At 35.8% G+C, this 21,926-nt stretch overlaps 1 protein-coding gene across 1 annotated transcript in view; it reads right to left on the bottom strand.

The window, feature by feature from the left end:
• The window catches only part of LOC125649388 (uncharacterized), a 73,466-nt gene that overhangs the window by 10,185 nt on the left and 41,355 nt on the right, over positions 1 to 21,926 (bottom strand). Inside the window, exons 19-37 of the mRNA XM_056139253.1 lie at positions 19,088 to 19,213; positions 18,821 to 18,929; positions 18,219 to 18,394; positions 17,928 to 18,081; positions 17,632 to 17,735; positions 17,023 to 17,483; positions 14,571 to 14,765; positions 14,161 to 14,408; positions 11,087 to 11,271; positions 10,666 to 10,890; positions 9,869 to 9,956; positions 6,270 to 6,426; positions 4,681 to 4,813; positions 3,377 to 4,506; positions 3,104 to 3,296; positions 2,773 to 2,938; positions 2,531 to 2,644; positions 1,976 to 2,254; positions 1,652 to 1,818 (exon numbers count right to left, since the gene is read on the bottom strand). Of these exons, the coding sequence (XP_055995228.1) occupies positions 1,652 to 1,818; positions 1,976 to 2,254; positions 2,531 to 2,644; positions 2,773 to 2,938; positions 3,104 to 3,296; positions 3,377 to 4,506; positions 4,681 to 4,813; positions 6,270 to 6,426; positions 9,869 to 9,956; positions 10,666 to 10,890; positions 11,087 to 11,271; positions 14,161 to 14,408; positions 14,571 to 14,765; positions 17,023 to 17,483; positions 17,632 to 17,735; positions 17,928 to 18,081; positions 18,219 to 18,394; positions 18,821 to 18,929; positions 19,088 to 19,213 (4,410 nt within the window). The remainder of the gene's footprint in view (positions 1 to 1,651; positions 1,819 to 1,975; positions 2,255 to 2,530; positions 2,645 to 2,772; positions 2,939 to 3,103; positions 3,297 to 3,376; positions 4,507 to 4,680; positions 4,814 to 6,269; positions 6,427 to 9,868; positions 9,957 to 10,665; positions 10,891 to 11,086; positions 11,272 to 14,160; positions 14,409 to 14,570; positions 14,766 to 17,022; positions 17,484 to 17,631; positions 17,736 to 17,927; positions 18,082 to 18,218; positions 18,395 to 18,820; positions 18,930 to 19,087; positions 19,214 to 21,926) is intronic.

Here is a 21,926-nt window from a genome sequence, read left to right as displayed (position 1 = left end):
TTTGCGTCAACTTATTTTTGCGAATTTAGGAAAAAATACTATAGATTTATTGTTTTGTTTTTAAGTTTTGCGAATCAACATCAGAGCTAATAATCAAAAACTGCTAAAAATTGAAATCATTTATCTATCATTTTTTATTATATAAGAATAATTACCGGTACATTGTACATGTACTTGGCATCAAGATATATACATATAAACTATCAATAACATAATTATACATGTACATAATGTATATACATATATCTTTTTTGATAAAACAAATACTTGCTTAAAAATTACACCGGGACATTCTTCTTCAAAAAAGGAATCAAATGATTTATGGTGCAGCAAACTTAAAATAATCTATAAACGACATTTTTTAAAGGTCTCAATGCTTTAGGTGCTCCGTTCTCCTTTGCGAACTTTCCCACTTTAGTATGCATTTCTTCATTTCTAACATAGGGCCCTCATTTTTTCGGTGTAGGTGATTTATGAATATTTTCAAAATATTCCTTCACAATGCGTCTGGTCAAAAACCCCGAAGAACTGCGAACGATAGTATCGTTTCGCCGCCTTCCTTCTGGTCAATTTATAAAGTTATCATTTCTAAATGATTTTTGACAGCAATACAGATATTCAAAAGTTGATTTATTTGGAAAAAAACAAAGAGAGATAACTCCATAATTTGAAAAATCATGGAAAACGGAACATATTTTTAAAACATCTTTCCCCCTCGTCAAACACAGATCTCTTTTCATAGGTATTATAAATTGTCATTAAGCAAATTCATACCAAAATTTTTCTTGTTCACGGGGGATATGTTTACAGACCAACAACACGGCGAAAATGTTCACTCTTAATCAATTGCAAATGAGGTTAAACAATAATAATAAAAAAAAGATTAACCATATTTTACTCAATAATGTAACGTAATTTGACAAATTAAATGGTTATTAATTTATATCAATAAGCGTTTAAAATATGTGATGTTTTAAAGCCTGATTTCAAAGAACGGTTTTTTTTCTACCCCTTAATCAAAAGGAGTTGTAATTAAGAGCAATTAATCAATTAACACTAGTACTGAAAATAAAAACCAATTGCAAATGAATTCTACATCGTCTTAAAAAAGATCATTAGCAAAATTGTAGAGCATTTTAAAATAAACGAGTTGAAAATGTAGGCGGGAATCCCGAGTATACGTGCGTAGTTCTTTGGTTCGTCAATAGGTAGAAAAATGCAGTTTTCTTTCACAGAAAATAAGTTTAGTAGAGAAATCTTCTCAATAACAACCCCGGGTCGTCACGAGTAAAACTAAGGGACTATTAGCATTATCAATTCGTCATGCACGCTTTCCCTCTTTATGAACAGATACCTATTTACACCATCAATGACTAATTATCATTTAAGAATTTCGTAATAAGCATTTTACTCGGCTACCTCTGTGCAAATTTGCTGAAATTAATCAATAATAAAATTTCCAGATTTAACATACATAAAAAAACTGACAATTAGCATTTGGAATTTAGGAAACGATGTTGCAAAGCGAATTTTCGTTCACTAGAAATTATCGTGTGAAATTTTGAAAGGAAAACTTGCTAGAAAATAAAATCAAAACTGGTAAACTTCACAAGAGGGTTGAATTAACCGACTTTGGTTAAAGGAAACATACCGTGAAATACATTTTGCCTTGTTCCTTGATTTTCTTAAATTCTTTGATAGTGTAGAAGATGACAAAAGCCAGAGCAGAGATTTCAATAGCCATAACAAAATACATGTAGTCGTTGTTAATGTAGCGGTCAAGCCGAAAGACATGCATTCTGGGAAATGGTTCAATAGCTGAAAGGGAGGGCATTAATTGTATTGTAATATAACTGTTCGCAGAAAAAAAATGTACATTTGAAAATATTCCGTAAATTGTAACATATAGAGTACATGAAATAATTCAACTTTGTTTCAAACAAAGGCGTGAAGTACTTCCAACTTCATGTTTTACCTCCAGTCCGTAAAAATTCACAAAGGTACAATGAAATGCCCCACAAGTTCATGTTAGGATTAAAGATGTTGGCCTCAATGAATACAGCTCTCGTTTGTTTGCCAATCCAGTAATTGTCTTTAAGGAAATTCAGTACCGATTGGGCCTCTGATAATGTTGTTCCCAACTCAGCCACATATCCACCGCCGCTGTAGGTTTGGAAAATTCCTTGGTATGGATAGCCGGAGAGTTCCCACATAGACTGATAACTGAAGAAGGGATGGGGGAAATCCGTCGGATCTGTAAGCCAAAAAATAATGGATCTCCTAGAAAATTGATAGATCCCATATTTGTATCTTTCACAATGAGCATACGTTTCCCATATCTTCTGTATGGTAGTTCTACGATAAAATATGTACCCATGGTAAGACCCCGACCTGAAACTATGGTACGATTCAAAGTAAAGAAACAGAATAAAGTTTCTAACAGGCTATGAATAACGTATATAAGAGAATCTCATTTACTCTTAATAAGCGAATGACCAATGTAATCTATATAACTGAGTGAATGTCAGACCTGAATCGTTAACAGGGTTCCATCGAAGTTTGTAATTTGTCTGGTCCTCATAAAACATATCATACTCAGGCATACATTCCCCAGCAAAGTAATTGATAGGGCTGTAACATAATTCTGGAAAAAAGTTGATATTAATTCCCAATACTAATGTATTTACTTTTCTCTCTCTATTTTTGAAAAAAAAAGTTCTCTCACATAGTATGTAGATTGAGTACGTATATAAACTTCTGAAATTGATTAACCTGGTGTTACTCTAAGTTGACGTAATCTAGCTCCTCCAACTAGTATACTCTGCTTGTCAATTATAAGTTTGTCAAGGACTGGTTCACCATTGTAGAACTCCTTGTTATATAATCCTTGCAGAAGTGCATTTTCACTCCAGTTCCAGAACTGTTTCCGAGAATCAATCTGAAAAGTTTGTCATGGTAAGGTACATATACATGTATCATTTAACTGAAATCGAATCATAATTCAACACAACTATCTCCAATGTTTAAAAAATGAGAAATTGTTGAGGCAGTTAATTTAATCAATACATTCAAATTGAGACAATATTAGGCTGCGCTCACTTACGTTAACAAAGTGAACAGAATAATTTCCAATGGCTCGAGCAAAATATCCTTTGTTAAATATATTGTCGTAGTTTTTATATTGAACGTGTGACCAAGGATCTCTGTTGGCGTACGCTATTGTAAGCACTATGTACAGAAACAACATGCAGACTGCTATCTCCTTCAACATGGCAAACATTGCACGCTCTTTTTGCCTGAATTGAAATAGGACATTTATCATTTATCAGCATTATGTATATTTGTAACAAATATGAAAGACCTCAATATTTCTTACCGTTCCAAGCGAATAGTTTTCAAGAAGTCCAATTCTGGTGGCAATGTTGCTTGGGTTTTTCTTTGTTCGAGAAGACGAAGTTTTTGTGGATCCTCCAAGTCTTTTTCAGTGAGATGATCATGAAGATACTCTTCATCATTTCTTAAATCAGGTTTCATCTGTTCATATTCCTCATCCTGTGCTTCAGGTCTCTTTATTACAAGAGCGTAGAAGATTGCAACAATAATCACTTTAATCGGCTGGGAAAAGAAGATTGACTCAAACAGAGAGACAATGAAACCAATCAACCAACTGACAGATTTGTCCAGACCAAATACACCTCCAAACTCCACTGCGAAGTAGAATGCCACCACAACAGTAATAAAAGAAAGGATATACCCTAAGTAGACGCACCGCCATGGCAATCTTTTCTTGCCTTTTCTCGTACTTTCTTTCTCAAATGCCACGATTTCAACATTGTGAGAAAATTGTGTTTGGCCTGAATTAATGGATTGATCTTCTTCAGCGATTTGTTCTTTGATCGTCACCCACTTTTTCTTATCCCTCGTCTCAAGAAACTCGTCTTGTTGCCTCAGCTCAAGTTCCACAAAATCTGGGTCAAGTTCAGACTTTTCTTTTATGAGGCTAGCTTCGGTGTATTCTGTGGTGGAAACAGTGGATTTTTCGGAGTCATGATTTGATTTATCGTTCATGCTCTTTGATTCACCAGTATTGGTCGCCTTGCTTTTGTCTCCATCCACATTGAATTTGAATTCTTTCTTCTTCTCTGGCTTAGGTGCCGAGTAGCGAAAGATGAGAACAATGATGAAGTTGATGGGGAACGTCATTAAACCACTGACGACTCCAATGTAGACTCCTGTGAGAGAAAGAGTCACTGGTCCAAGTCTGAACTGTGTCGGTGAAGGATTTGTGTCTGTTTGGTACCAAGCAAGACTGACAACCATTGTGGTAAACAGAAGCGTCAGGCAACATGTTAGTCGCTGTACTCTAGTAAAGTTACTTCTAACAGGACGTTGGAAGACAGAGAACCACAAATGTCCATCAGCCAAATTGTGTTTTGTCTTCTGCCAGAACAGGTAATTAAAACTTGTCAATTCTGCTTTACCAGCTACAGGAACCATTCTGTCAATCTTGTAATAAAATATGAGCAGACAATACTCACCCGTCGAACAAAAGAAATGCATGCTTTACAGGTGAAAATGTTGTATGATAAACATAATATTCTAGATTCACAAAACTTCAAAAATATCAATATGAATTTTAAAAATGAATTTGAAATTTAACAGAAAATTCTTATATATTACTATTCCATCTTCATCGTCAACTGAAAGCCACTGTTCACAGATGAAAAAATATTTATCTCCAGTTTGAAGATCCTGGACTTGCAAGCGACTGAAATACCACGACGGACTGGATCCCATATTATCATGCCATATTCTAAAAGAATAATATACAACTTTTAACAAGTTCATGGGTTGGTTGTATTCGGTCCGCACATGCACTGACACAGCAATTTTTCGGAAGAAAATTTATCATTTATTTTTAATTGTAAAAAAGGGTCGGTAGGTCTGAATTTTAAATTTTTCTGTGGAGTAATAGCGGGTTTAGCTCCGGAAGGAAAGGAAATTTCCGGAAAATTATACATTTTCCGGAGAAAAATTTGGATCGGGGCGAAAATATACGACATAGCGTAGTAAACATACATTTTGTGCCTTAATATAAGACACTGGAGAAAAACTTTTTTTAAAGCAAATAAAAATGGAAACCACTGTGTGTATCCTCGCACCTGACATTGTCATATCTCATATAAATATAAACAGTCTAGGGCAAAATATATGTTATGTTTATTAAATATAATAGCTAAAAGATATACAGTGAACTAGATGTTCATTACCTCGTTGTCTTTGCATAAGCTTCGTGCTCGAAACTTGCTAAGGAATTCATAATGGTTTTCGAACGGGCTCGACATTTGCGTAAGCTATTTTCGTAGAAAGAAGCGATAAAGCTAAAAAGCTACAAAAATCAAACTCATTTTAGTGTTTATTACCACAACAAAACTTCTACTGGAAATCAATGACCACGATTGACACGCGGGTGCGCCGAATACAACTAGCCAGTTCTTGGGCCTAAACGGTCATCCAAGTATCATGACCAAATTTCAATTCGACCAAATATGTTGCATACTGTTTGTGATATGAGTGCATCTTGAAAACTTTGGCAACAAAATGAATTTTCTATGATGAAAAGTGATGTTCATTTCCAATACATTGTATATTTAAATTGTAAAAACTTATTTGTAAATTCTCTGGAAACGAGGGAGCTACATGTACTTATATTCGATCTTCTGTATACCCCTCTTTTCTGTCCAACCCTTCATAAAGTATGTGGGAAATCAGTCACGCTTCTGTTCGATTTAATTTCAGGTTACATTTGATGTGAATACTTCGAAAACTTACCTAAATCAATGTAAAACTTATACGGTACCAATTTTGATGCACCAGATGCGCATTTCGACAAATAATGTCTCTTCAGTGATGCTCAAGCCGAAATTTTGAAAATTCGAAAAAGCAATAAACTTATAAAAACCACGAATGATTTTTCCGCAAGTAAATCCAACTGAAACCATTCTAAACTAAATGGACGATAATCGTCGCCATTTCAAATAATACATCTTTTCCGCTGTCAAATTCTCTTCCATGATAAAACAATGACTTTAGCGCATGCGTCACCTCATTTTGTAAGGCATGAAGGGGATAGGAAAGACTGAATATAAATACCTCCCTCGTTTCCACAGAAATTACCTGATTTGATGTGTTTGTTAAATACACATCCCTTCGGAAAACAAATTCACTCATAATGAAACGTCGCCTTTCAAGACAGCGAATAATCTTACCGTAAATGAGTAAGTTTCCCAAGGGTTTTTGGCGTTGCCATGATAAACCCATCACAGTTGGACCGCTGGAGAACGGGGCGTTTGTTATCAGCTAAATATCGTGGTGTGGTCTCGGATTTTTCTCCAGTCAAAATGAAAGATATGTTGGCTGATGTTCCTGAAATGATTAGTTTAAACTGTATTTATTTCAAACAAGAGTACCGAAAACGGTACATCGTACGCCCGTCGGACAGGAATTTTTCAGTACAATATTTCTTTCCATATTGAGAAAGAGTCCAGGAAACCATTTGACCTACTTTTGGCCCTAAAGTAGGTCATGGTGCACCAATTAAGCCGAAATGCAAACTGAATATGTATTTCTCTGAGAGGAAACTTGTGACTAAATTGCCTGAATCTGTAACGAAAAAAAGTCCGGAAAATTGTTTGACCTACTTTTAGTCCTAAAGTAGGTCACTGTGCACCAATTCAGCTGAAATGCAACCTAACTCTTATGCTTCTTGAGAGAGAAATTGTGACTAAATTTCAACGCTTGCACATGTATTCGTTACGGGAAAGGGTCAGGAAAACAAGACCTCAGGTGGACAGCGACATAACATAACACGATGAGCGTATACAAATAAGAACATTATGAAACACGTATCATTTTAATTGTTGATATTGGAAACCAAGTGCACAATAATACACTTATATCAATTCCCCTCTCATTACAAGTTAACAAATGTGATCACGTTTAAACAAGAAAGGCAAAGACAAGAACTGGTAAGACATTAAAAGAAGATATTGATACTTATCTTTATCGAAAGCTGTGTAGAAACAGTTGTTTTTAATTAAGTTTTCTTCTATGTTCATTTGTGAGAGTTTGTCCATGAAAAAATAACGAGCAGAGATTGGGTAAAATTTTAATTGATTCAAAATTGCATACTCTTGTGAAATTACAATGTCAGGATATCACTCATGAATTATATTTCAGACATGTCTTGCACACTAGCGACATACCGGCTTCTAAATATGATGAAATGGTCACATGATCGTATAAGTCAGGAGACTCGATACAATGTATTCATATACATGTATCCTGAAGTTCCACTTCATGTAAATAATCGCATCTCCGCAAAATGCCATTGAACAATTGCTTTCGCTATTAGTCTAATTTGGCCCTTATTTTGACCTTGATTTTAAAGTACATGAATAACAGAAATATTAGTGTGAATTTGTTGTTGATCGTCTAAGATGTAGAAAACTAATACTAGAAGTTTTGTTTGTTTGTTTTATGTCTTTACCAGGATTTTTCACTAATATTGAGAAGAACATATTTTGAATTTAGTAGTGAATTTTTAGTTCACTATGTGAAAAGTGCATCTCCCTGTATTTTCTTACAAAATGGCAGAATTAAATATGCAGATTTAGATCGATGCATACATGTAGCTCTTACGATATTCAGGCGTTAAACTATCTGAAAAGGTTAGTAATACATTTTGACAACTTTCAAGGAAAGTATATATCTCGAACTTTGTGACACTATAATTCCAAACCAAAACAAGAGGTGTTTGTAAAACATATACCCCCATGGTGCAAAATTGAAAATGGTGATACACCATGCATCATTGAATTGATAGTAGCATCACCAATTCAAAATATTGAGCAGACAATTCCTTCCTATGTCAGGAGGGGATTGACCACGTGACCTAAAATCAATAGGGGTCATCTACTCCTTATAATGTACATGCACCAGTGTACTAACCATTGACCTTTGACCATGTGGCATCAACATCAATAAGGGTCATTTTCTTCTAAAGATGTATCAGTGTACCAAGTTTGATGTCTGTCAAGCAAAGGTTTCTCAAAATAATGAGCGACAGTATATTCCTATGTCCAGTTTAACCCTTGACCTTTGACCATGTGACCTCAAAATCAATAGGGTTCATCGTCTTTTGAAGATGCACAAGTGTACTAAGTTTGATGTCTAGCAAGCAAAGGGTTCTAAATTTACTGAGCGGACAGTATACTCCTATGTCCAATTTGACCCTTGACCATGAATCTCAAAATCAATAGGGGTCATCTTCTTCTAAAGATGTATCAGTGTACCGAGTTTGATATCTGTCAAGCAAATGTTTCTCAATATATTGAGCGAACAGTGTCTTCCTATGTCGATAGTAGATTGAACCTAGAGCTTTGACCTGAAAAACAATAGGGGGTCCTCTTCTACTCCTAACCAACCCACATATGGAATATCAACACGATCAAGTAAATGGTTCTCAAGATATTGAGCGGACAACATCTGGTCTACCGACCGGAGCAAATATGCACCTCTTCTTAAGGGGGCATAAGAAAAATTATATAATTAATAGGTTTATCTTTTTATAACACGGACAAGCGATGTGTGTTGATAAAGACGCCTCGGGAATGATTCGAATCAGTTGCTTATGTATTGAGGATCATATCAAAACTAAAGTGAGAGAGAGAGCGTATGAAACATAAATGTATACGTGACAATTCGGAAATTCCTACTCCGCCTTTGGGAATCCTAGAGGTTATAGTTTCCCTGCTAGATGGCGTTTTTGTAAGTAGTATATAAGCGGGAGATTTCGGACGATAAGGAGTTGATGCAGTGACGGCACAGAGTGAAGACAAGAAGTTAGAAAGGTAATTCTATTCTATGCAAGGTGAAGATAACGAACAGTGATCAATCTTATAACTCCTACAAGCAATACAAAATAGATAGTTGGGCAAACACGGACCCCTGGACACACCAGAGGTGGGATCAGGTGCCTAGGAGGAGTAAGCATCCTCTGTTGACCGGTCACACCCGCCGTGAGCCCCATATCCTGATCATGATAAGCGAAGGTAATTCTATTCTATACATTGCAATTGTTTTTAACATTATACAAAGCCTTAGACGTGACTGTACAAGTCTTTCCTGGCTTTGTATGAATATTAAATGATTGTAATACCCCGCTGTAAGAGCCCGAGCTAGAAAGAGCAGAGCTGTAAGAGCCGGAGCCACGAAGAGCCAGAGTCGGAAAGAGCGAAGAGAGCTGAGCTGTATGAGCCGAGCTTAGGGCCAGCTGCATCGGAAATCCTGTACATACTTAATTCAAGACAAATAGTCAAGTTTTCTTTTACCAATCATTATATGTATGTATTGAAATAAAATATTAGTTCCTCATAAAGTTAACTGGGGGTGACCATCCGCTTCTTACTGTTTACAGATTTTTTTTTCGGGTTGCACGATACATATATACTAGTAGAACATCTATGATTGCGTCATTTGATATTTGCTCTCTCCAACGAGTTGAAATGGTGATTTAATCGCTGGACAAGCCTCACGAATAAATACACAATTTCAACTCGTTGGAGGGAGCAATTATCAAATCACGCACTATAGATATCCCATATACATGTACATCATGCTTCTGAATTATGAAATCTGTTTTCTTATTTTATCATCGCGTTGAAATGAGTTTATAAATTGTATAAAGTAGTCACTTGAATCACTTTGTTTGTAAGAATGTACCTAAATGATATTGTTTATATGTAATGATACTAAGACACCTTTAATACTAAATGTAAAATATACAAAACGTCCATTATCCACTAACCAGAACCCTTTCTGGAGCCCGTGAACACAGTCATTTCGTACAAATACTTGTCCCTCGGATCATTGTCAGGTAAAGGCGATGACCCAGCCTAGAAACATAATTTTAAAAATTCTTTTAAAATGCATTAAATTCATTTCATAATCTTGTACATCAAGTTTTCTTTAAAGCAATTCACGTCATTTTGCAACATCAACGATCTACATGTGCATGACAGGAACATGAATTTGGTTGGAGTTATTTCCGATAGTTATATATTGTAATAAATCTTGTTCAACATAAAATATTTCAAAAGTCGAAGTTATATATGAAAAATCAATGGCTTGTTTCAAAATATTGAATTCAAGGGCAATAACTCTACTTTCATTAATATATTTATTCCCGCTGTAAAATGGCTGAAATATTGCAAAAATGGAGTTAAACTATCAATTTCTTTATCAAGTCCATTATGTGATATATTTCCTTTATTTTTTGCAGACATTTTGTATATTTTTACCAAAAAAATATATGAAAAACAACAACAAAAACCGCGTTTCCTGAAATTGTTACATGAATAATATCATATCGTTATACCCAGTTTTTGTGACATTTTGATAATGCTGTTTAAGGAAAATTACAACTTTCTGACGTTGATATCTGATTTTGTTTATGTATGTCTCACATTTAAAAAATGCAACGACCTATAATAATAATTTTGGGGTTTTTAACTGTAATAAATGGAAATAAATACACTTTCTATACTTTTATCATATAATAATGTGCGGATGGAGTTACCTTGATATCACTGATTTACGACTTACCATAACTTTATCCAAAAGATCCCGATTTCTCGCCCAGATAAGCATCAAAACGTAGACACACATTAAGGAGACCATAGTAGCAAATATAACAGGGTTTTCATCCAACTTAGCAAATCCAGAATCATTAAGACTGAGCGAGTTCATAGGTACAGCGAAACCTGCACCAAACGCCGTCAAGTGGTTACACAGACAGTGGATTCTGTATGGTTTTGAAAGGGGGCCAACCTGAATGGTAGAAACATTACAATTCCTTATCTATAAAACCCTGAATTATTCGGTATATTAAATTTGATATTGCATTCATAATCCCTAGCTGTGTGTTATTTACCCGTTAAAATAATTGTTAATTTCAATATTTTCATACCGAATGGACATATCTTAAATAATATAATCCATATTCAACGTCGTATGAAAAACTCACAAAGCAACCATCTGTGGACCAGACGCTTTTAGTCCTGTCTCTCCACACACAGCTGGCGCTGTAGAAAGAGATATTGTACACGGCCGGGTAGTAAGCACCTGCAGGTGGCCAAACACTATTACTGACGCCACCATGTCCGTTACCATTTCCTCCACCACTACCACCGTTCGTATGTGTAGATGTTCCTGACAGTTAAGCAAAGTAAATAAGGTAAGAATAAATTCTTTTTGTTAGAAATATCCAGATCTATAGATTGCTCCTCTTTCCCATCACGGTTCTGCTATAATTGCATAGTGCTAGATATTATGTCAGTTTGGATTTGTTAATCTATATTTTTTTATGATACATGTAGTTTACATCTGAATGAAATGAAATGAAAAAAGGTTTTGTTTGTTCGTTTGACGTCCTTATGATGTTTCACTCATACTTCTGACGTCACAAACTGTAGTAAAACCTATATATGACGCTCAGGGCCGTAGCAGTTAGCGTTCGTTAACATGCCAACGTCTGCCGCGACACGTGACCTTCCCTTTTAAAGTCCGATCCAACGAAAACTCCGTGAACCTCACCTCTAAATGCGGTACGTTTGGCGAAGTGGAAGTCATTACCTACATTTACGTCTTAGATTTGAAGGTTTGAGATCCAGCGACTCCCCGGTCACAAAGCGAACACCCTAACCACTCAGACCGATTCCCACCAATATAACTACATCCAGACCTAACGCCCTAACCACTCAGACCGGTTCCCACCAATATATTAACGCCCTAACCACTCAGACCGGTTCCCATCAATATAACTACATTCAAACCTAACGCCCTAACCACTCAGACCGGTTCCCACCAATATATTAACGCCCTAACCAATCAGACCGGTTCCCATCTATATAACTACATCCAGACCTAACGCCCTAACCACTCAGACCGGTTCCCATCAATATAACTACATTCAAACCTAACGCCCTAACCACTAAGACCGGTTCCCATCAATATAACTACATCCAAACCTAACGCCCTAACCACTCTGACCGGTTCCCACCAATATATTAACGCCCTAACCACTCAGACCGGTTCACATCAATATAACTGCATTCAAACCTAACGCCCTAACCACTCAGACCGGTTTCCATCAATATAACTACATTCAAACCTAACGCCCTAACCACTCGGTTCCCACCAATATATTAACGCCCTAACCACTCAGACCGGTTCCCACCAATACATGAATAACGAAATATAGACTTCTGTGCGATAGCGAACATGTAAATAGAGGTCTGAATTATGCAAGAGTGGGTTCCCACAGAGTTAAATGAAATGAAAACATCCCGTTTCTACTGAACAAGTTTTAAATAATGAATGGGTAAATGTATTTTGTAAATGTTTCTCTGCTATTAAATCGATTTTTAATTAAAGAGGGTGTTGCACCGAAGCGGGAATTTTACCTAATCGGAGCTCCGTGCCAGCACTCGTGACGTAGAACTGACCTTTATCCATATTTATTCTCTTACTGCGTATTTGCCATTTAAATACCTGTAGGATTCCCAGGTACTAAGGACAAGCCTAATACATTTTATGTGTCAATACATTATACATGTTGTCGAAAAATAATTTTTTTTTTTAAATCGTGAAAAAAATTAAACTGTCTTTTTTTTCTTCCTCTGAGTATCCAATACAATGTATACGGTTACATGTTACGATTGTATCAAATATTTGATATTCTATACTACTACAGTCTAAAAGTTCTTATACTCGTATGCATTATTTTTTACAACCAACAGTTAGCAACTGTATATGACTCTGACCACAAAACAAAACATGGGAAGTTCAATGCGCTTTAATAAAGCTCAACATTATTCGAAGTACATGCACCTGTAAAAATTGATTCACCATAGCAATTTGCTCTTGGAATATATACCATCTTCTTCACTCAAACTATTTAACGGTTATTTACCTTGTTTGGCCTTAAAGCTTTTGTTCCAAAGCTTTGCAAAGTTCACAACGGTTTTCCGTAAAAGGCACCATGCCTTTGTCAACAACTTTCACTCAGAAAAACATACAAGGTCTCGATAGCAACCTTGACTATTAAAACACAGGTACATGTATTACACGCTGTATTCGGCGTGTTTGTTGCGAGTCCTATTCACAAACTAAACAGTGTCCAGGTTGGAAGCTTATTTCGAACTCGGCACATATATAAAAACTAGAAACATGTTTTAATTAAGAAAAATCTAGACGAAAAACGTAATATGAAGAACAAATGTGTTGGGAAGGGATTCGAACCCAGTCGTTTTGAAAAAGAAAACATCTTTACACATCTTTTTGGAACACTGTTTTCCCCTACAATAGCTCTAAAACTTCATTGTTATTTCGGATTTCAAACATTTCGGTTGAGCATCACTGAAGAGACATTATTTGTCGAAATGCGCATCTGGTGCATCAAAATTGGTACCGTATAAGTTTTACATCTAATAGTCGACGACCTTATCCACTGAACCGCGCAGAAGTCCATAAATTGCTAGAAAAATCAATATACAGGTGAAGTTTAAAATAATATCGGTGAAGTCGTTTCGAATTTTTTTAAATTTACAACAAAAAAAAATCAAAAAAAAAAAAAAAAAAAAATGCCGTCGTGAAACAGAATTTCAAAGCTACAGTTCTTTTTGGAGGAAACTCGATGAACATGTTCATGCTAAATTATTTTGTTTCACGGAGGCAGTTTTTCTGAAATTCAGGGATGCCCCTCCATTTTAACGCTAAAAATCATATAAATCGCTTATTGCTTGATTTAAACTCGAAATATTTTGACTTGTTTGTCAGTATACATCTTGTGACCTTATTTTCGGAAATGTTTGAATCAAGACAAAAAAGGTGTTGCACGTGTCATGTTAATTTCCTTAAAGGTGTGGCATGAAAGATCGGAAAAATAAAGTTATTAAAAATATGATAAAACCAATTGGAACACCTTTAAGGAAATTAATATGACACGTGCAACACCTTTTTTTGTAAAAACGGGAATTTCTATAAAAATTAGCCGTCCCTGAAACAGCTCTACCTACTCCTAAAATTGCTAATAGTTACCGGCTGATGAAGCAGACATTGTCGTTCCGAGATTCGCAAGATTGAGAAGCGTTTCCTCCAATGCAGTGCGTTCCTTCCCGCCGCGACTTTTTTTACCCGCTCTCCTCTTCCTGTTTAGTGTTGTGGTGGTGGATGTGGCGGGAGGGTATACCGACAGAGGAGTTGTTGAGAAATCGCCAGCAGCTTCTGCTTCTAATTGCTCGTATGTTTTATGTTTGACGGCGATATAGAAGTCCGTTGTTTCATTTCTTTAAAATACAAAACAAACAATCAAAATACACTGTAAAATGAGACATCTCATAATGTACAAAACATTTCAAGTGACGCCCGATTTCAGTAATTTCATAATGTACAAAACATTTCAAGGGACACCCGATTTCAGTAATTTCACATATAAAATATAAACCTACAAGCTTAATTCATCATTTGAGAACAAGCAGGTATTCCAGTCTGGAATTTCTGATAGATAGTTCGACCTTGGTAGAGAGGTGTCGTTTTCATAGGACAACGCATCCATATAATCAAGCATGGATAAAAATTCATCCAAGGTCTTAGGCAAAGTGCAGTTATAATCATGGTCTTGTGGTGATGGCGGACCTCCCATCCTGCAACAAATATTTCATCTCATTACTCTATACACGTGTATTTACATTTCCAATGCTTTTACCTTTGATATCTTTACAAATCGTATTGATAGCCAATTCCTCATGAACATTCTGCAGTTGTAAACAATGTGCGTATGAATACAGAACTACTTGATAATCATAGTTCATGTAAATATATTTAATGACTGGGAATTTAGACAGAAATGAAAGAATGTAAACATATACAAGGGTATGAACTGCAACATACCGGCATAGTAACGTGTTGAAATTTATTTCTTAAATGTTATAGTTCCATAGTTCATATATCTAGCAGCTCAACTAAGTCGAAGGCACAAATTCAATTTTTGTAATCGACATTTCTCCGTCTGTCTAACATTTCTCCGTTTGTCTAGTCCGGTGGGGATCCGGGTTACAATAGGTCCTCAGTACCCCTTGCTTGTCGTAAGAGGCGACTAAATGGGTTGTCCTTTGGAGGAGACCGTAAAAACCGAAGTCCCGTGTCACAGCAGTTGTGACACGATAAAGATCCCTCCCTGTTCAAAGGCCGTAAGCGCCAAGCATAGGCCTAAATTTTGCATCTTTCACCAGCAGTGGTGACGTCACCATATGAGTGAAAGGTTCTCGAGAGGGACGTTAAACAATATTTAATCAATCAATTCGTTTGTCTATATTAATAAAGACTGGTTCAAGCAGCCTTTCAATATGACAGAAATATCGGTGACTCGTGAAGCAATTCTTTATCTATCAACTAATTCTATAGTAGTCCTGAAAAAGTGAACTGATAAAACGTCGCTGATATATGCAAATCATAATGGTTGCATGCCAAATCGCCTATCTTGGTAAAATACCGGTATTCATGAAATATAACCTTATGAGACAATATGCAAAACGTTGATTCTTTCAATCAACATTATAGGCAGTGAAATCCTGTGGGTCCTGGTTAGAATGGGTCCTCAGTACCCCTTGCTTGTCGTTATATACGACTAAACGGGGCGGTCCTTCGGATGAGACCGCAAAAACCGAGGTACCGTATTGCAGCAGGTACAGTGTATGGCACAATAAAGATCCCTCCCTGCTCAAAGGCCATAACCGCAGAGCATAGGACCAAATTTTGCAGCCCTTCACCGACAATGGCGACGTCTCCATACAAGTGAAAAATTCTCGAGAGTGACGTTAAATAATATACAATCAATCAATCTAGGCAGTGAATGGCCTACATTTTTGCAGTTACTCCCCTTAAACCGGAAATTAGGGGTGCGCTTACCATTGCGGTCCAAAGCTTCACATAAATAGTATTAACAAATAGCGTATGGTAAACCTTAATTTACCAAAGTCTTTATTATGCCGAGTTTTAACAGGTTGTATTATATCTGACAAAGACAAGGTTTAATTTCTTCAGTTTTTGGAGAAAACGTTTTAAAATATCCACACGTCAAATTGTAGAGTTGGGGAAAGGAGGTGTTATTAGGCGTATTTGACGTTTATTTTTGTCCAAGTAGCATCGTTTAAACACACACAAATACACACAGACACACACACACACACACAGAGAGAGAGAGAGAGAGAGAGAGAGAGAGAGAGAGAGAGAGAGAGAGAAAGAGAGAGATGTTGACTTCATAATACTGTCTGAAAATTCTTGACAAGTACATTTTAAGGGTTAATCTTTTAGTTCCATTCATCGGTTAAATTTTATGTAATCAGTGACTAAAATATTATTGCTCAGTTATACTAGTTGTAAGTCATTACATTTCATTCTCCGATGAATTCCTTAATTGATTGCAATCGGAAATCTATTTCATATATGACACCGTCAACTGAAGACAGCAACGTGCTGCGTGCCCTCTGTAATCAGGGGGATATAACTCGCACAGAATGGTGAAAAATGTAGTCCATTTATGCTTTGTTATGTTATTTTTAAATTATACTTCCAAATTTAGAACTACAATGTTCATTATTAACAGTTAGGTCTTTGTGCTCTTAAATCACAATTTGTTTTTTCTTTCCTTTTAAAGATGTGTTTGTGAAACACTGATGTATGGCTATGGCCAAGGTCATGGAGTCAAGATCGTTTGGTACTAAAAGAAACGTTTTGTCACAAGGAATACACATGTGAAATATGAAAGCCCTTCAAAGGTTATAGCCAAGGTTAAAATATCTACAGACAATCGGACAGACCAAAAACTAAGTCCCCCCGAATCTCCAATTATGGAGGCATAAAAATATTTTCAGAAATGAATGTCTAGTGATCATATCATACTTGATGAAGACATAGAACAGCGACTGTTTTGTTTCCATGTAAAAGGCATCGGCTCCTTGATATAGATCATTTTCTGTCACATTGGATCCTTGTTTAGCCGTGGAATTATGTACTGCCGAAATACCGGCAAGATAATCTAGCCAATCCAGGTAATACTGTATGTCTTCTTTGTCATAAATCTGATTGATGGTGATATGCAATGAGCTATTGGGTGTCACTGGTAACATGTGAAGGACGGAGGGTTCATTCCAAGCTTTCGTCATATTGATGATATTTTGGACTGTGGTGTCAAAGTTCTGCCGATCCATGAATATGTCAAAGTACTGTGGGGTGTCCCGCACTTCTACAGCATCGTTTGTATCGTTTCGGAATTTCAAAGAGATGACATCACTGGTAACTTTTGAAGATGTGGTAGCGCTTGCATTTGTCCAAGTAAAGGGGTTGTTGGTCATCCTTAATGCCTATCGAAAATTATGATTCAAATATCAAAATAAATTAATACAGTTTATGAAATACCATACCAGTATATACAATTGAAGTCCGTGTTTATTAATTCATACTTGGATAAATTGTGTGCGCACACTCTCAAGTCAGTTCCGTTATACGTACCTCGGTTTCGACAAACCACGTGGTTTCGTTACCTTCCTCGCCAAATATGGCTTGTGTTTTTGGTAGAAGAGCACCACTAAGACCTCCGACAGCTACGTTAGGATCTACAGTGCATCAAATAAATATAAATATACAATTTCGGAATTCTAACACAGTAGATAGTCATCGCATGTTGATTTGATCACGTAATGACTGCCTTGACTTAGATGTGTACTCACTGTAGTTAACTTAGATGTGTACTCACTGTAGTTAACTTAGATGTGTACTCACTGTAGTTAACTTAGATGTGTACTCACTGTAGTTAACATCTTTCGTCTCTGTCTTTGAAAGCGTTACATTCAGCTTTGGAGATTCAATAACTGCATTTTTCTCGCCAACTACTTTGTACTTTCCTAGTGTGTTAATGATGTTATTCAAAGATTGTTCAAGTCTCAAAAACGTATTCATCGCCTGAAATGTTGTCAGAAAAACCATAAAACAGAGATAGATGATGATTACATAAAAAATTTCCAAGAAAAGTTCAACGGTCTATTATATAAAAATTGAAATCTTTAGTTTGATATGGATAATCATCAGGAAATCTATACGTTGTTCTTCTCGTTCAACAACTGTTGTTGGCGCGCCTTAATTTCTTCAGGTGACAGATTGGTTGCTTGTGTCGTGGAGACAGTGCCATCTGCCGTGGTTTCCACCATATTGACCAGCTGTGTACCTTTTTCTTCAGCCAATTCAGCCGTTAAACCAGCGGCGTGCATGGTATTACCTATCAAAATTCATGCGAGAATTCCAAAATAGGATCCAGGACCATGTGTCTGTTTCTCAATTAAATGTTAGGAAAGGATACCTGGTGTTTCCAGGTTACATGTACTCTGACCGTTCAAATGTTTGGAATGAGAAACAAGATCTAAATTTCCTCCAGATTGATAAAATAATAGTAGTTCCCATTTCTGAGGAAAGGTTTTTTTCGCACGAGACAGAGACATGTTTAAATATTTCTTATTGTGTAGGACAAATATACAATGTAGTTACAAGGGTAAATAGTAGTTCCTATTTCTGAGGAAAGGTGAAGATAACGAACAGTGATTCTGATGCAATGAATTAAAAATCGTTCATATTTCAGTAATATATTTATAGTTGAGGGCCAAACAGCATTTACTTGGAATGCGTCAACACAATTAAATAACCTGACCGATGGTGGCTATAAGACTGGACGTAGCGTCCTCCCTGTCGTCTGCTGAGAGACTGGACTGACTTTTAAGCTTAATCACGTAGTCTTCCATTATGCTTGCTGCGTCTTCCTATTCACACGAGAGAGAGAGACATGTTTAAATATTTCTTAATGTGTACGACATATATAGTTACGTTACAAGGGTAAATACACAACCCAGTAAGATTATTTCCAAGGTACATGTATATATAAAACGCTGTATGATAGAGAAAATATGATGAAATTTACTTGTGCTGTTGCTGTCAGTTCGTCTTCCTTCACCGACATTTCTGCAAGAGCCGCGGCCGCACCTTGCATGGCTTCTACCTTACTAGGGTTGACTCTTTTAAAACCATTCATCAATGTTTCGCGTGTCTAAATGTACAACGTAAACTCTATAAGAATTAGTGTTCAAATATATAGTAATCTGAAAGTATATTGCTAACATTCCATTTTCATATTCAGACTTCTTGCAAAATGTATTTTAAAAAGACATTTTTACTTGTACAATATCGATTCTTAGCAAATGCAGACATGCGATAATTAAAGGAGAGTGTGCATTCTACGTGTATATATCCAGCTGATAATTGAACACGATAGTCATTTCTTCCTCAAATGTCATGCAAATAACATAATTATCAAATTAACAAAACAAATGCCAAATCACTGCGAATCGTTTTTGCAGATTAATTTGAAGAAAGAAACGATCACATTGTCATGTTTCCCCTCCAGAAGAGAAATATATTTAAGGAGGGTGCAATGTCAAAATAGAAAGCTTCAAAAATCTTCCTATTAGCAGAAATAATTTTTATAAGCTTAAACTTAATTGAAAAAAGATTACAGCACAATCATTTACTTTTATAATTCATTGCATACACGTATTAGTGTATTGCAAATCTGGTCAACATGAGAACTTAACAAAACCAACTTGAAATGCAAATATAAAGTGGAAAGGGGCAAAAACATAACTATATCATATGAATAGATACAACACTAAAAATCTTAAAAACAATGAAAAATTAACAAAAATATCGTGATCTTTTTGAATACATAATTCATGAAAATTGGAAAAAAAGTAACTAGATATTTCTCAACCTTTGACACAAAAAGTCAATAAATTATGTAATGTATAAATAAAGCATAGAGATAAAACAAATTGCTGGTGAATTAAATGAAAAGAACCAAATTTTAAAAAATTCAAATATTGATAACAGAGTCCAAAAACAGCAATTATTTGTAATTTTGCATTTCCTATACTATAAAGCACTGCCGACATCATTTAAACTAAAGCTTAATTTTAGCATGGTAGATTTTCAATAGGTTTTCCAGGGCAACTGCATCATCCAAACCTTTGTGGGTATCATTTGAAAAGCCAGCATCATGTACAAGTGATCAGGAATAACTCGTTTTGCTTGGTAATGTGAAAAGTTTACGCCGACGACAGACAGACAAATTTTGATCGGACAAGATCACTTGAGTGGTCTGCTCAGGTGAGCTAATAAAACACTAAACGTATTAACGACATGAACAATTATATTGTCAAAGGACTAGAGCCATAAAATACTAAAATTGGTCCTTTCGCAAAAATAATTGAGACTTTTACAGTTGATGCTCTAAGATTTATAGGTCATAGAACAATTTATTTTTTAACAATATCTTTTCTAGTTATCGTTTTACAATCGTTTAAACTTTGTATTGTTTTTCAGCATGAAAACTAAATAATGTCATGATGCTTACGTCATGGTGTTGACGTTATGAGAATCACAGTGTAAAACACCAACAAAAAAAAATGGACGTATAGGTTAATATATATTTTTGGGGCTTATTCTGATTGTAAATCAGAACTGTTAAAATACTACGAACTTGTATATTTTCTATCACAACGTTTAGATTTGAGATATATTGCCTCCTCCCCCCACTTTACATTTTTTTCCCCGCTGTATTGGACGTAATTGAAAAATCGTGATTAAAAATCAAAATTCCATGCGGTGAAAGGACCACAGCAAACAATATTGTTTTACAGTCTACCTCAGAGACGAGTTTATTTTTTTTAAGTTGTATATCTATTTGTATCAATTTCCATTAAATTGATATTAACTGACGATAAAAAGAGAGACAACTCTATAATTTTGGTTAAACTTGAGTAATTATTGTAACTAATTAGGAAAATAGATTTTTTAAACATCCCCCTCGTGAACCAATTTTTTTTTTTATAAAACACGGTTGACCTTTAAAATTGTATGCACATCTGAAGTCATTTTTCTGAGCGAAGTAGACTTTTAAATCCGCGGAGGAACTCCTTGGATGTCACCTGTGCATCCTTTGTGCACCTCCGTGTGATAAAACAAAGAAATAAAAGAAAGAAATTCTAAGCGAAATGTAATTAGTGGGTGAAAATTAAAACGTATAAAACGGCGACTTGTATATATATATATATATATATATATATATATATATATATATATATATATCATTTGATGATATCTTATTGTTATGCAAATATATGCAGAATTGCAGACTGGGTTAATCATTTAAATACACTGTACTTGTTTATGTACTATTGGTATTCAGATAAAAATTCATGATATCATCCTTTCTTATCATTAAATAGAAGGTATTATACATAATATATTAGAGTTTTGATTGATTGATTGATTGATTGACTGTATCTTGCTTAACGTCTCGCTCGAGAATTTTTCACACATATGGAGACGTCACCAAGACCGGTGAAGGGCTTCAAATTTTAGGCCTATGCTCGGTGCTTACGGCCATTTAAAAGCAGTGAGGGTTCTTTAGCGTGCCACACCTACTGTTACATGGGACATCCCCAGATACCAAGCGTTTGGCGATGGAACTGTCACTACCCGTTTTTACGACTTAGGTCTGACGCGGCCGGGATTCAAACCCCAGCCTACCGCGTGCAGGGCGAACGATCTAACCTCTCGACCACCGCATAAAGTTTTTGTATGAACTGAAGTAAATATCTTAAGTATGCAAGAAGAGTGACCTCTAGCTGTACATGGAATGACAATTAAACAGAAGGAGGACTAAGGGACGTAGTAAATGATGGTTGGTTTATAGATGACAG

This window comes from Ostrea edulis, chromosome 5, assembly GCF_947568905.1.
Source record: "Ostrea edulis chromosome 5, xbOstEdul1.1, whole genome shotgun sequence".
In the NCBI taxonomy this organism is placed as follows: Eukaryota; Metazoa; Mollusca; class Bivalvia; order Ostreida; family Ostreidae; genus Ostrea; species Ostrea edulis.
This window is presented reverse-complemented; position numbering and strand designations above follow the sequence as displayed.